At 41.5% G+C, this 13,592-nt stretch overlaps 1 protein-coding gene across 2 annotated transcripts in view; it reads left to right on the top strand.

Moving 5' to 3' along the window:
- Positions 1-4,420: 4,420 nt before the first annotated feature.
- The window catches only part of ccm2l (CCM2 like scaffold protein), a 46,511-nt gene continuing 37,339 nt past the window's right edge, over positions 4,421-13,592 (top strand). For both annotated transcript variants that reach the window (XM_073939835.1, XM_692004.9), the window contains exon 1: positions 4,421-4,485. Coding sequence is in view for 1 of the 2 variants with exons in the window: in XM_692004.9 (XP_697096.5) it covers positions 4,456-4,485 (30 nt within the window). In the remaining variant the exon portion in view is untranslated. The remainder of the gene's footprint in view (positions 4,486-13,592) is intronic.

Below are 13,592 nucleotides of genomic sequence, written 5' to 3' on the forward strand. Positions count from 1 at the left end.
TAATGTGTGTAGTATAAATGAAATAATTTACCATATAACTTAGCAGTCCTCTTCTGCAACCTCATGGGATAGCAGGTGTATGTGTAGAAGGTGCCCAACAGACGCACACTTCACAATCTTACAGGAAGTGATCCAAGTACTTTTTGGCTGCTATACGATGAATTGTGACTAAATCAGACAATAGTTCTCAGCTCACATACTGTTTTGTGCACTGCCCAGCATATGTAATAGGTATTTTTGGATACAACAAATCGCTTAAACCCAGCTGTCGTAGTATTTCTTTTACTCAAGAAGCCACAACAATATTTACAATTTCCTCCTTTATTTTATTGTCACTGTAACATGTTGATCTGTTGTATAGACACTGACACACCATTGATGTGCAATAGTTGATGTTACTTCCAGTGATTTTGGCCTTCCAAAACTATTCTAGTATGATAAATATTTATTCATTCTTTATATTTCTTTTTTTTTTTTTTTTTGCCAAAAATGGAAAATTGTATGCATTATTACAGTTTTTTTTTTCTGATTGTTTAAGTACAATTTTGAAATGAAGGCTTATTTTAAACACATCAGTTCTTTTGCAAAATGAAATATTTCATTCAAAACTTTACAACATTATAACAAAACACAATTTTGACAACATACAGAACACACACGCTTCATTCAAGATAAATCTGTTTGTATCATTTACACACTGCTGTAATCAATATTAAACACTCATATAATTTCTAACTAATTAATACTGAAATAATCTGGGTCTGAGAAATATTGATATAAGGTACATGAACATACTGTATTCACCAAACAGTGATAGACTGACAGCAAAATATTGCCTTGTGCTAACAAACCATACAACAGATGTAAAGCATATTTATTTAGCTTTCTGGTGATGTATATCAATATAAAAAAAAAATTCCCATCCACTGTCTCCTGTTTACCAATCTTTCCCCCTTTCGTACTTCCCCGTTCGTACTGCGACATTGCCCTCGATATTTATTAAAGAGTAATACTTATAGCTATACTACTGTAAACATGTTTATTAAAGTGTAATATTTATAGCTATACTACTGTAAACATGTTTATTGAAGAGTAATATGTATAGCTTTACTACTGTAAACATGTTTATTGAAGAGTAATATTTATAGCTATACTACTGTAAACATGTTTATTGAAGAGTAATATTTATAGCTATACTACTGTAAACATGTTTATTGAAGAGTAATATTTATAGCTATACTACTGTAAACATGTTTATTGAAGAGTAATATTTATAGCTATACTACTGTAAACATGTTTATTGAAGAGTAACATTTATAGCTATACTACTGTAAACATGTTTATTGAAGAGTAACATTTATAGCTATACTACTGTAAACATGTTTATTGAAGAGTAATATTTATAGCTATACTACTGTAAACATGTTTATTGAAGTGTAATATTTATAGCTATACTACTGTAAACATGTTTATTGAAGAGTAATATTTACAGCTATACTACTGTAAACATGTTTATTGAAGAGTAATATTTATAGCTATACTACTGTAAACAAGATTACTGAAGAGTAATATTTATAGCTATACTACTGTAAACATATTTATTGAAGAATAATGTTTACTGTAAACATATTTATTTAAGAATAATGTTTATAGCTATACTACTGTAAACATATGTAATGAAGAATAATATTCGTAGCTATACTACTGTAAACATATTTATTGAAGAGCGTGTAAGCGTGTATTTATTGAAGAGTAATATTTATAGCTATACTACTGTAAACATGTTTATTGAAGAGTAATATTTATAGCTATACTACTGTAAACATGTTTATTGAAGAGTAATATTTATAGCTATACTACTGTAAACATGTTTATTGAAGAGTAATATGTATAGCTATACTACTGTAAACATGTTTATTGAAGAGTAATATTTATAACTAGACTACTGTAAACATGTTTATTGAAGAGTAATGTTTATAGCTATACTACTGTAAACATGTTTATTGAAGAGTAATATTTATAGCTATACTACTGTAAACATGTTTATTGAAGAGTAATATTTATAGCTATACTACTGTAAACATGTTTATTGAAGAGTAATATTTATAGCTATACTACTGTAAACATATTTATTGTAGAGTAATATTTATAGCTATACTACTGTAAACATGTTTATTGAAGAATATTTATAGCTATACTACTGTAAACATATTTATTGAAGAGTAATATTTATAGCTATACTACTGTAAACATATTTAATGAAGAATAATATTCATAGCTATACTACTGTAAATATATTTATTGAAGAGTAATATTTATAGCTATACTACTGTAAACATGTTTATTGAAGAGTAATATTTATAGCTATAGTACTGTAAACATGTTTATTGAAGAGTAATATGTATAGCTATACTACTGTAAACATATTTATTGAAGAGTAATATGTATAGCTATACTACTGTAAACATATTTATTGAAGAGTAATATTTATAGCTATACTACTGTAAACATGTGTATTGAAGAGTAATATTTATAGCTATACTACTGTAAACGTTTATTGAAGGGTAATATTCATAGCTATACTACTGTTAACATATTTATTGAAGAGTAATATTTATAGCTATACTACTATAAACATATTTAATGAAGAATAATATTCATAGCTATACTACTGTAAACATATTTATTAAAGTGTAATATTTATAGCTATACTACTATAAACATGTTTATTGAAGAGTAATATTTATAGCTATACTACTGTAAACATGTTTATTAAAGAGTAATATTTATAGCTATACTACTGTAAACATGTTTATTGAAGAGTAATATTTATAGCTATACTACTGTAAACATGTTTATTGAAGAGTAATATTTATAGCTATACTACTGTAAACATGTTTATTGAAGAGTAATATTTATAGCTATACTACTGTAAACATGTTTATTGAAGAGTAATATGTATAGCTATACTACTGTAAACATGTTTATTGCAGAGTAATATTTATAGCTATACTACTGTAAACATGTTTATTGAAGAGTAATATTTATAGCTATACTACTGTAAACGTTTATTGAAGGGTAATATTCATAGCTATACTACTGTAAACATGTTTATTGAAGAGTAATATTTATAGCTATACTACTATAAACATATTTAATGAAGAATAATATTCAAAACTTTACTACTGTAAACATATTTATTAAAGAGTAATATTTATAGCTATACTACTGTAAACATGTTTATTGAAGAGTAATATTTATAGCTATACTACTGTAAACATGTTTATTGAAGAGTAATATTTATAGCTATACTACTGTAAACATGTTTATTAAAGAGTAATATTTATAGCTATACTACCGTAAACATGTTTATTGAAGAGTAATATTTATAGCTATACTACTGTAAACATGTTTATTGAAGAGTAATATTTATAGCTATTCTACTGTAAACATGTTTATTGAAGAGTAATATTTATAGCTATACTTCTGTAAACATGTTTATTGAAGAGTAATATTTATAGCTATACTACTGTAAACATGTTTATTGAAGAGTAATATTTAATACCTCTTTCTTTTTTATCGTGGTTCTAACTGATTGGTGTGTCTACAGTTTTGCAGCAGTTTGTGCACACCTGATGGCTGTGTTTAACCTATGGTTCATGTGTTAGTTCATTTGAAGGCCTTTGCTTTGAAATTGCAAGGAAATTCCATTATGAAAAATATTTGTGTCAAAAGCATCCAAGTGTGTTTAGTGTTTGCAATCGATGTGTGTAATGTTTTGCAAATACTATGAAACTGACAATGTTAAAGTTGTGCAGAACTGGCCTTGTGTTTTGCTCCTTAAGTGTTAGGTTTTGCTAATTGTGGGAAAAGTTTAATTTTAGTGTGTGAGCAATCATAAAAAAAATAGTTTTTTTTTTCACAGCCATTGTTGTCTTAGTCATTTTGCTTGTTCGCTTTTTATTTAATATGAATTAAATAAAATATGATACTAAACTTTTGAAATTTATTTTGAACGGGAAAAAGACATAACATTTCAATAACTGGCTGAGGGACTTTAGAATTTAGTTTAGTTCTGCTTCATAAATTTGTGGTTTAGGTACTTTTACACGGTGTAATTTGTGTGAAGAGACACAGCTTACTTCTACTTAGTGCCAAGGTATTATTCAGTGGTGTGTGTGTGTGTGTGTGCGTGTGTGTGTGTGTGTGTGTGTGTGTGTGTGTGTGTGTGTGTGTGTGTGTGTGTGTGTGTGTGTGTGTGTGTGTGTGTGTGTGTGTTATCAGTGCTTTGAGAATGGAGGTGCAGAGGATTCAGATCAGAGTCTCTGGTGGAGTTTCCTGTGCAGGAAGTGTGTTTCCTGGCTCCACAGGGCTGAGTGGAGATTGGGCCTGTCCTACATAGAGACACACAAAAACACACACACTTGCGCACAGCCAGCCATCGGGCTGGTCAAAATGGACTATGATCCCAAGCGAACCAAGAAGGTAAGTCTTCTGTATGGTTATATATGGCGAAACTATGTTCATTTAAATGTGTGTTTGTTTTGGTGTGTTCATTGTCTGTAAACTGCATCATGTGACCTCGTCTGTTTATGCATACTGTGTATATGTGTACCTGCGGCTGATAACTTTGTGCCGGTTACGCAGTTTGTTAGTTCACACAGCATATCTCAGCTGACCTGAAAATTATGAATTTCTCTGGGTTATTTTTTAATTAGGTGTATATTCGAGTAAAATGGTATTTGTGTTGTTCTGATCAAATTACTTCCAAATTTCAAATCAAAATATTTGGTTACACTTTATTTTTGCGTTGTTTTCAGTATTTACTGAGTAGTCAGTGTTGTCAACTGAGCAATTTTGTTTTATTTTGTTAGATTTAGCAACATTTCGTACTAACGTAGCAACTTTTTTTTCAGAAAGCACCTAGCAATAGATGTAGCAATTTTTAAAATTAATTTGGCTACTTAGCAATTTTTAAAAAGTGACTCAAAAGAGCAGTGCCTGCAGGTTTTCCCCATTACAGCAGTGGTTCTCAACTGGTTTGGCCACATTTTTACATGGTCATCAAGCCGCGACCCAAATTTTTAGGAACTATAATATAATTTTAGGAACTATAATTCAGTATTTATTTATTAACATACACAAGTAGTGATGGAAAATTACCAAGACTTACAAATAAACAATACTTTATCTCTGTCATTTAAAAAAATGTATCAAATTATAGTAATAATACAGAGTAGAAACGTCAAATACTGTAAACAATGATTAGGGTACGGAAAAGTTAAATTACCATTAACTAAACTGAACCGTTAACACTGATCCTGTTGAACAGAACAAATCTGCAAATTTAAGTAAAAATTTTTAAATAATCATAACCATTTTTATAATAATCACCAGTTATTTGCTCTTCTGCTATTGTGTGGGCTTTCTTGGCCTTTGCTACACGGTGAGCATAGTAAGATTCCGGAAGTGCCTGTACTTGAACATGAAGATGTTAGGCACTTTTGTGAGCGATGCCCTCAGCTATTGGAGTCATCTTTGAAAATAGTATACAGGTTTGTCCTTGCAACTGGGATGTCATATGTAGTGAGAGCAGGTGTTAAGCCTTTTTTGTCATCAATATATGTAAATCCACACTTTGCATATTCGAGGTTATACTTGCGCTTCGACATATTTGTTGCTATAATTAAATGAAATTTCACATGTTAAACGGTATGGCTGTCGTGTGCGCATTTCAAAATAAAAGTCAGATATATGCAAAATAGGTAAAAAAAAAAAACAAAAAAAAACTTTTTTTGTTTTTTTGACCACACACTCCGCGACCCACTGAAAATGTTCCTGCGATCCACCAGTTGAGAAACACTGCAGTAGAGTAAATTGCTAGCTCAGATTGTTTTTTTTTTTTTTTAACTGTTAATTTACTTATATTTGTTAACATGTACAATCGCTGGTAATTTAAGTAGCAATAAATTGCTATAATTGTTGTCACTTTCACAAATGTGTTAATTTCACAAGTTAAAAAGAGTAAGTGCACAAGCTGTGATTGTTTAATGTCACTGTTCATTATCAGTGTTATATTTAAAAATAAAAAAAAAATCTTATCAAAAAGTGTATTACTTTTACACACAGGCAACTATATTTTTCATACAAATCTAAATGGACATATTTCTAATAATGTTTTTGCTGAGATGGCAATGAGTCAGTTTGAGAAAACATTAATTATTTTGTATACTACATAGATGTAATCTTTTTAATACAATGTAATACACGGCACCTCAGAGAGTAGAGACATCATGGGCTTACGCTTGTCAGATACTACCTGATATGAAAATTAGTGTGCGACCTCATCTGACAACATTTAGCTACTTTTCGGGCAGGCTTTAGCTACTTTTCATTGGAAATATTTGGCAACAACGTGAGTAATATTAATTAATTACATTAACTTATCATAGGGTTAGAATGTGGGTTAGTTTTATGGTTAGTTGCATGTAATTGTGCATACATGAATTTCTTATAATTATTGTATATAAGAACAATAATACAATAACAGAACTAGTGTAAAAAGTGTAAAAAGGACACCTTAAAATAAAGTGTAACCAAAAATTTAGATTTTTACCTTTTTTTCAGACAATGACAGTTCATTTGCTGTGATTTAAAAGAAATTAGGGTTATTTCCCTAAATATTGCTTTCTTAACTATTCTGAAGTTAAAATATTTACTATTTACTTTCTATTTTGTTGTTTTTGCTATTTTATACAAAAGCAAAATGTCCTCTGTTTAATTTAAAAGACGAAATAAATGCCATTAGTAGTTTACAGAATATTATAAAAATAAATTTTATACAAAAACATGACAAATATGAGACGTCCACATTTGAATTCCGCAATAAATCAAAAGTGCATTTTTTTAAACATTAAATGCAAGTAAAGGGCCTGCTTTTAATGTTTCAAATAACTAATGTGGAAAAAAATTGTCAAAATATGGGTGAAATAATGTTCTATCATCATTCAAAGTAACAGATCCATTTATGTACACATGGAAAAGCTAGGTTGCCGCCGGAAGTGGTGTTAGTCAGGCCAACAGGGGGCGCCCAACCTGCAGTCTCTGTGGGTCCTAACGCCCCAGTATATTGATGGGGTCTCTATACTGCTCAGTGAGCGCTGTGAGAGAGCTCCTAACTCAGCGTGTCGATAAAAATCAAGTAGGGGTTTAACCCTGGCATCCTCACCAAATTTGCCCACTGGTCTCTGTCTATCATGGTCTCCAAACCATCCCCATATCATATATGGCTTCATCACTCCTGATTGGTCTCCTCTCCACCAATCAGCTGGTGTGTGGTGTGCAGTCTGGCGAAATATGGCTGTCATCACGTCATCCAGGTGGAAACAAAAAGCTCTATATAAATGTAAGGAATTATTATTATTATTATTATTATTATTATTATTATTATTATCATCAAGTAAAAATGAAGCAACATACATTTATAAAAGAATAAGCCATCATACAATTTATTTTTTATTTTCATGAAAATTATTATTTGCTGAATTTGCTGTCTTTTTAAATAAACCATAAATTAATTATTTATCTAAACATGCCTGTATTAGAGCTTTTTAAAATAATATTCTGTTATTATTGTAAAGGAATTGCATAGTGGTTATAAAGCGTTTAATGATTGGATTTATTTACACTATAGTGTATAGCAATATGCATTTCACTGGGCACTTATTTTGTAGAGATTATAATGCTAGGCCACACCTCGAAAAGCCTCGTCTCGGAGGACAGAAGCTCTCTGGCTGCAGTAAAAACACAAACATACACTCAAGGGATTTCCCACAGACAACTACAGTCTGAACGTTACTGGCTCTACACTGTAAGCAACACCATCACTGCCACACAGAGTGTTGTTCACAATAAAGCAGGCATGACAAGGAATGTCTTAATGCCAATAATGTTTTATTGTGGAAAAAATAAATAAATATATGCTGAAAATAACTATTAAAGGGAACCTATTATGCAAAAATCACTTTATGAGAGGTTTTAAAGGGCACCTATGGTAAAAAATCTACTTTTCAAGCTGTTTGGACAGATCTGTGTGTTGGTATAGTGTATAGACCGTCATACTGGGGTGATATGAACACACCCAGTCCTTTTTTTTCAATTTAACTACAAAAAAAGGGTCGGCCAGTTGGAGCTGTTTTCAAATCGACCGCACCATTACGTAGGTGTGCGATCCCCCCGCCCACCGAATTGATTGACAGCTGCGCGCATTAACATGTTCCGGTAGTCGCATGTATATGTCAACAAGACCATACAGACATACGCAAAGCAACCGGGAATAAAAGCTCTGTTCTGTTCGCTAGGATCAGCAATCATCATCAAATGTGATTAAGAGTGAGTTTCACATGTTTAAAGTGTTTTAAAACAGAGTATATGTGTAATTAATTACAGCGTTTTACTTCAGTTTTACTTCATCAGCACAGCCGCGTGTCAGAACAATTATAAAAGAAGACGCTTCAATCCCGGTTTGTGGAAGTTAAATTAGGTTTATTTTGTACATTAGCATAACAGATATCCACACAGTACCTGAGGTTAGCCTTAACAAAGATAAGCGCGCTCTGTCTGTCTGCCTGTCTGCCTGCCTGCGTGTGTATGTGTGTGTGTGTGTGTGTGTGTGTGTGTGTGTGTGTGTGTGTGTGTGTGTGTGTGTGTGTGTGCGCGCGTGTTAACTTTGTAACGATATTGTGTGTGACTCATCAATGCAACTTCACAATACTGATTAGTAAAGGTTAGTTCCCCTTCGGTTGGGGAACTTCAGTGCCATGAATGGGAGGATTCGGATCAGAAGCCGCTTATCTGGAGAGTATTGAACGGGCCAATGAATGAAATTAATTGGCAGCGTAAGCTTGCGCAGGTGTGCGACATCTGCAATCATCTCAGCATATAAGCACACCTGAAGCCAGCAGACGCCATCCTTTTCGCTTCAGATCCTTTCTGAGTGAGTCGATGAGGGTTCCTCTTGCTGATCAGCACTTCAGAGCGAACGAGTGTGTCTCCCGGTCCAGAGTGGGTCTTCGCGGTGGCAGACGGTCGAGCTGGGTTACTCCCTTGCCTGCGGTTCTTTGGGTCCGGTCCTCCAGAGCGGTGCGTATAGTTGCAACTTTCCTAAAAGAGCAACACAGTCGTGCAGCACGTCCTTTTCAGGATGGCGCTCCGACTGTGCGTTTCTGGATGCGGGGGTTTCCTGTCTCCGGATGATGGACACGATCACTGCATTGCATGTTTGGGGGTCCAGCATGTTAATGCGGTGCTCGCGGGCGGTTCATGTCGTCATTGCGATGCCATGACCGTTGCACAGCTAAGATCGCGGCTAACTTTCGCAAGAGAGCGAGCCACCCCAGTTGCCTCCTGTTCTAAAAAAGCAGCGGGCGCTCGGGCAGATCTGAGGGTTTCAGCGGGAGCTAATCCGCCGCCCACGGGCTCGCGGACCTCTCGCTCCTCACGGCGCTCCATCCAAGCTTCGGGTGGTGAGAGTGATCCGTCTAACCAGATGGTAGCTCTCACACTCGCTGACACCGGAGATCAGATGTCCTCCGCGGCATCGGAGGGTGGGCTTTCACTGTCCGACGAAGATCCGGACCCGCTCGCCCCCTCCGGGCAGGTGAGCGCTGTCAAATCGGATCCTGAAGCGGACATGTTAGCCGTGCTTTCCCGGGCTGCTTCGGCCGTGGGGTTGGAGATGGTTTATCCCCCAGCTCCGCGGCCGGACCGACTAGATGGGTGCTACGTAGAGGACCAGAAGGCGAAGCCTTCGAAGCCTCTCGTCCCCTTCTTCCCGGAAGTGCACAGTAGGCTCACGCAGTCCTGGAGGGCACCTTTCTCTGCCCGTGCTGCGAGTGCCTCCGCCCTCACCGCCCTTGATGGCGGAGCTGCCAGGGGGTATGAGGCGATCCCGTCAGTGGAGCGCGCTATCGCGGTCAATCTTTGTCCGCGCGGCGCCTCTACGTGGCGGGGTTTGCCCCGCCTCCCGTCCAAAGCCTGTAGGTTGTCTGCCTCCCTCGGAGCCAGAGCTTATAAGGCTGCGGGCCAGGCTGCTTCTGCTTTGCACGCGATGGCCACCTACCAGCGCTACCAAGCGCAGGCGCTGGCCGAGCTGCACGAGGGCGGGTCCAACCCAAGCTTATTACATGAGCTGCGCACCGCGACCGACTATGCTCTTCGGACTACTAAGTCCGCCGCGTGTGCGCTGGGGAGGACGATGTCCACACTTGTGGTTCAGGAACGCCACCTCTGGCTAAACCTGGCCGATATGCGCGACGTTGACAAAGTTCGCTTTCTTGACTCGCCCATATCCCAGGCTGGCCTGTTCGGCGACACCGTCGGTGAATTCACCCAGGAATTCAAGGCGGTGAAAGAGCAGTCGGATGCGATGGGCAATGTCATCTATCGGCGTGGCCGTAAGCCCGCTCCGCCCGCCGAGCCATCCACCTCCGCTGTTCCTCGCCGAGGGCGCCCGCCAACGAGTGCTGCCCCGCCCCCGCCTGCGCCTCCGGCCAAGCGGGCGCGGCGTTCACCTCGAAAGCAGGCAGCCCCTCCTGCCCAGGGCGCCGTTAAGTCCGGTAAACGGACCGCGAAGCGTCCCTGAGACAGGCCATCCGGAGAAGAGGAAACTTGCTCTTTCCCCGCTGGAGGGCGGGGCCCCGATTACAACGGTACTTTTCAGTGCCACCAAAACATCAGTAAAAGAGCACTTTTCCCCTTCCCCGGATGTGACTGCACGAGTTCTGCCAGTCCGGGACGCGCTGCCTTCCGGCTCGCAGACTCTACGTGCTTCGCCAGTGGCTCACGAGCGCTGGGGGGACGGTCTCCCTTCCCTCAGCCCTCCAGCCCCCTCTCCGGAGTCAGGGTGCGGAGCCAGAGCGAATCGCTCTCCTCCAGCTTTTCCGCGGGACCCTCGTGCTTCCCGGATCAGCACACCCACTCCGCGCTGCCCCACCGCTGGTACGTCAGCGATTGTAGCGATGACTCCATTAGCGAGGGCTCTGCCTGCCTGGTTAGCGCGGGCCAGCCCCTCGCGGTGGCTCATACGCACAATCAGACTCGGTTACGCGATTCAGTTCGCGAAACGGCCCCCCAAGTTTACGGGCGTGTATTTCTCCAGGGTCAACCCCCTGTCCGCCCCTGTCTTGCGAGAGGAGATTGCTGCCCTCCTGGCGAAGGGTGCAATCGAGCCGGTTCCTCCAGCCGAGATGGAGAGTGGGTTTTACAGCCCATACTTCATCGTACCCAAAAAGAGCGGTGGGTCACGGCCAATCCTAGATCTGCGCGTTTTGAACCGCTGTCTGCACAAGCTGCCGTTCAGAATGCTCACGCAGAGGCGCATTCTCCAATGCGTTCGTCCTCGGGATTGGTTTGCAGCCATAGACCTGAAGGACGCGTATTTCCATGTCTCCATTCTTCCACGCCACCGCCAATTTCTGCGGTTTGCGTTCGAGGGTCGAGCGTGGCAGTACAAGGTCCTCCCCTTCGGGCTCTCTCTGTCTCCGCGGGTCTTCACCAAACTCGCGGAGGGTGCCCTAGCGCCCCTTCGGCTCGCGGGCATTCGCATACTCAATTATCTCGACGACTGGCTGATTTTAGCCCACTCGCGGGAGCAATTGATTATGCACAGGGACGAGGTGCTTCGGCATCTCCGCCTACTGGGGCTTCAGGTCAACCGAGAAAAGAGCAAACTCGCCCCCGTGCAGAGGATTTCTTTTCTCGGGATGGAGCTGGACTCGATCACCATGGTAGCGCACCTCTCCGAGGAACGCGCTCGCCTGTTGCTGAACTGTCTGAGGGAGCTCGACAGCAAACTAGTGGTCCCACTGAAGTTCTTTCAGAGGCTCCTGGGGCATATGGCATCCGCAGCCGCCGTCACGCCGCTCGGGTTGCTCCATATGAGACCACTTCAGCACTGGCTTCACGATCGGGTCCCCAGACGCGCATGGCACGCGGGCACACACCGGGTCTCGGTTACTGCGCTGTGTCGCCGCGCCCTCAGCCCTTGGAACGACCCCTCGTTCCTACAGGCCGGTGTGCCTCTAGGACAGGCGTCCAGCCATGTTGTTGTTTCAACAGACGCTTCCAACACGGGTTGGGGGGCCGTGTGTCGCGGGCATGCGGCTGCGGGCCTCTGGAAGGGTGCCCAGCTGCATTGGCATATCAATCGCCTAGAGCTGTTGGCAGTGTTCCTCGCTCTCCACCGCTTTTTACCGGTGCTGGAGCAGCAACACGTGCTGGTCAGGACGGACAGTACGGCGGCGGCGGCGTATATCAACCGCATGGGGGGTATGCGCTCTCGCCGCATGTCTCAGCTCGCCCGCCGTCTGCTCCTCTGGAGTCACCCGCGGCTGAAATCGCTGCGCGCCATTCACGTCCCAGGCACGCTCAATCGTGCAGCCGATGCGCTCTCACGACAGCTGTTACGCCCTGGAGAATGGAGACTCCACCCCGAGTCTGTTCAGCTGATATGGGCGCGATTCGGGGAGGCCCAGATCGATCTGTTTGCTTCCCCCGAGAACGCTCACTGCCAGTTGTTTTTTTCCCTGACCGAGGGCTCTCTCGGCACGGATGCACTGGCCCACAGCTGGCCTCGGGGCATGCGCAAGTATGCGTTTCCCCCAGTGAGCCTGCTCGCGCAGTTTCTGTGCAAGGTCAGGGAGGACGAGGAACAGGTTCTGCTAGTTGCGCCCCTTTGGCCCAACCGGACCTGGATATCAGAGCTCTCACTCCTCGCGACGGCCCTCCCCTGGCGGATCCCTTTGAGAGAGGACCTACTCTCTCAGGGACAGGGCACCATCTGGCACCCTCGCCCCGATCTTTGGAACCTCCACGTGTGGTCCCTAGACGCGAGGAAGACTTAGGTAACCTACCGACTGCGGTGGTTAATACCATCACTCAGGCTAGAGCCCCCTCCACGAGCCGCGCCTACGCCCTGAAGTGGAGTCTATTCACTGAATGGTGCGTCTCTCGCAGAGAAGACCCCCGAAATTGCCAGATTAGTGTTGTGCTCTCTTTCCTTCAAGAGAAGTTGGACAGCAGGCTGTCGCCCCTCCACTCTCAAGGTTTACGTGGCCGCCATCTCCGCTTATCATAGCGCGGTAGCTGGCGGCACCGTGGGAAAGCATAACCTGGTCATCCAGTTCCTTAGGGGTGCTAGGCGAATTAATCCATCTCGCCCCCCTCTCATGCCCTCTTGGGATCTCGCCCTCGTTCTCACGAGTCTGCGATCCGATCCCTTTGAGCCACTCGAATCAGTATCTCTAAGATTTCTGTCCCTGAAGACAGCTCTGCTGGTTGCGTTGGCCTCCATCAAGAGGGTCGGGGACCTGGAGGCATTTTCGGTCAGTGACTCGTGCCTGGAATTCGGGCCGGATTACTCTCACGTTATCCTGAGACCCCGCCCCGGTTATGTGCCCAAGGTTCCTACCACCCCCTTTAGAGATCAGGTAGTGAACCTGCAAGCGCTGCCCCCGGAGGAGGCAGACCCAGCCCTTTCTTTACTTTGTCCAGTTCGCGCTCTGCGCATTTATGTGGACCGTACTCAGAATTTT

The sequence above is a fragment of the Danio rerio genome, chromosome 23, assembly GCF_049306965.1.
Source record: "Danio rerio strain Tuebingen ecotype United States chromosome 23, GRCz12tu, whole genome shotgun sequence".
Taxonomy (NCBI): Eukaryota; Metazoa; Chordata; class Actinopteri; order Cypriniformes; family Danionidae; genus Danio; species Danio rerio.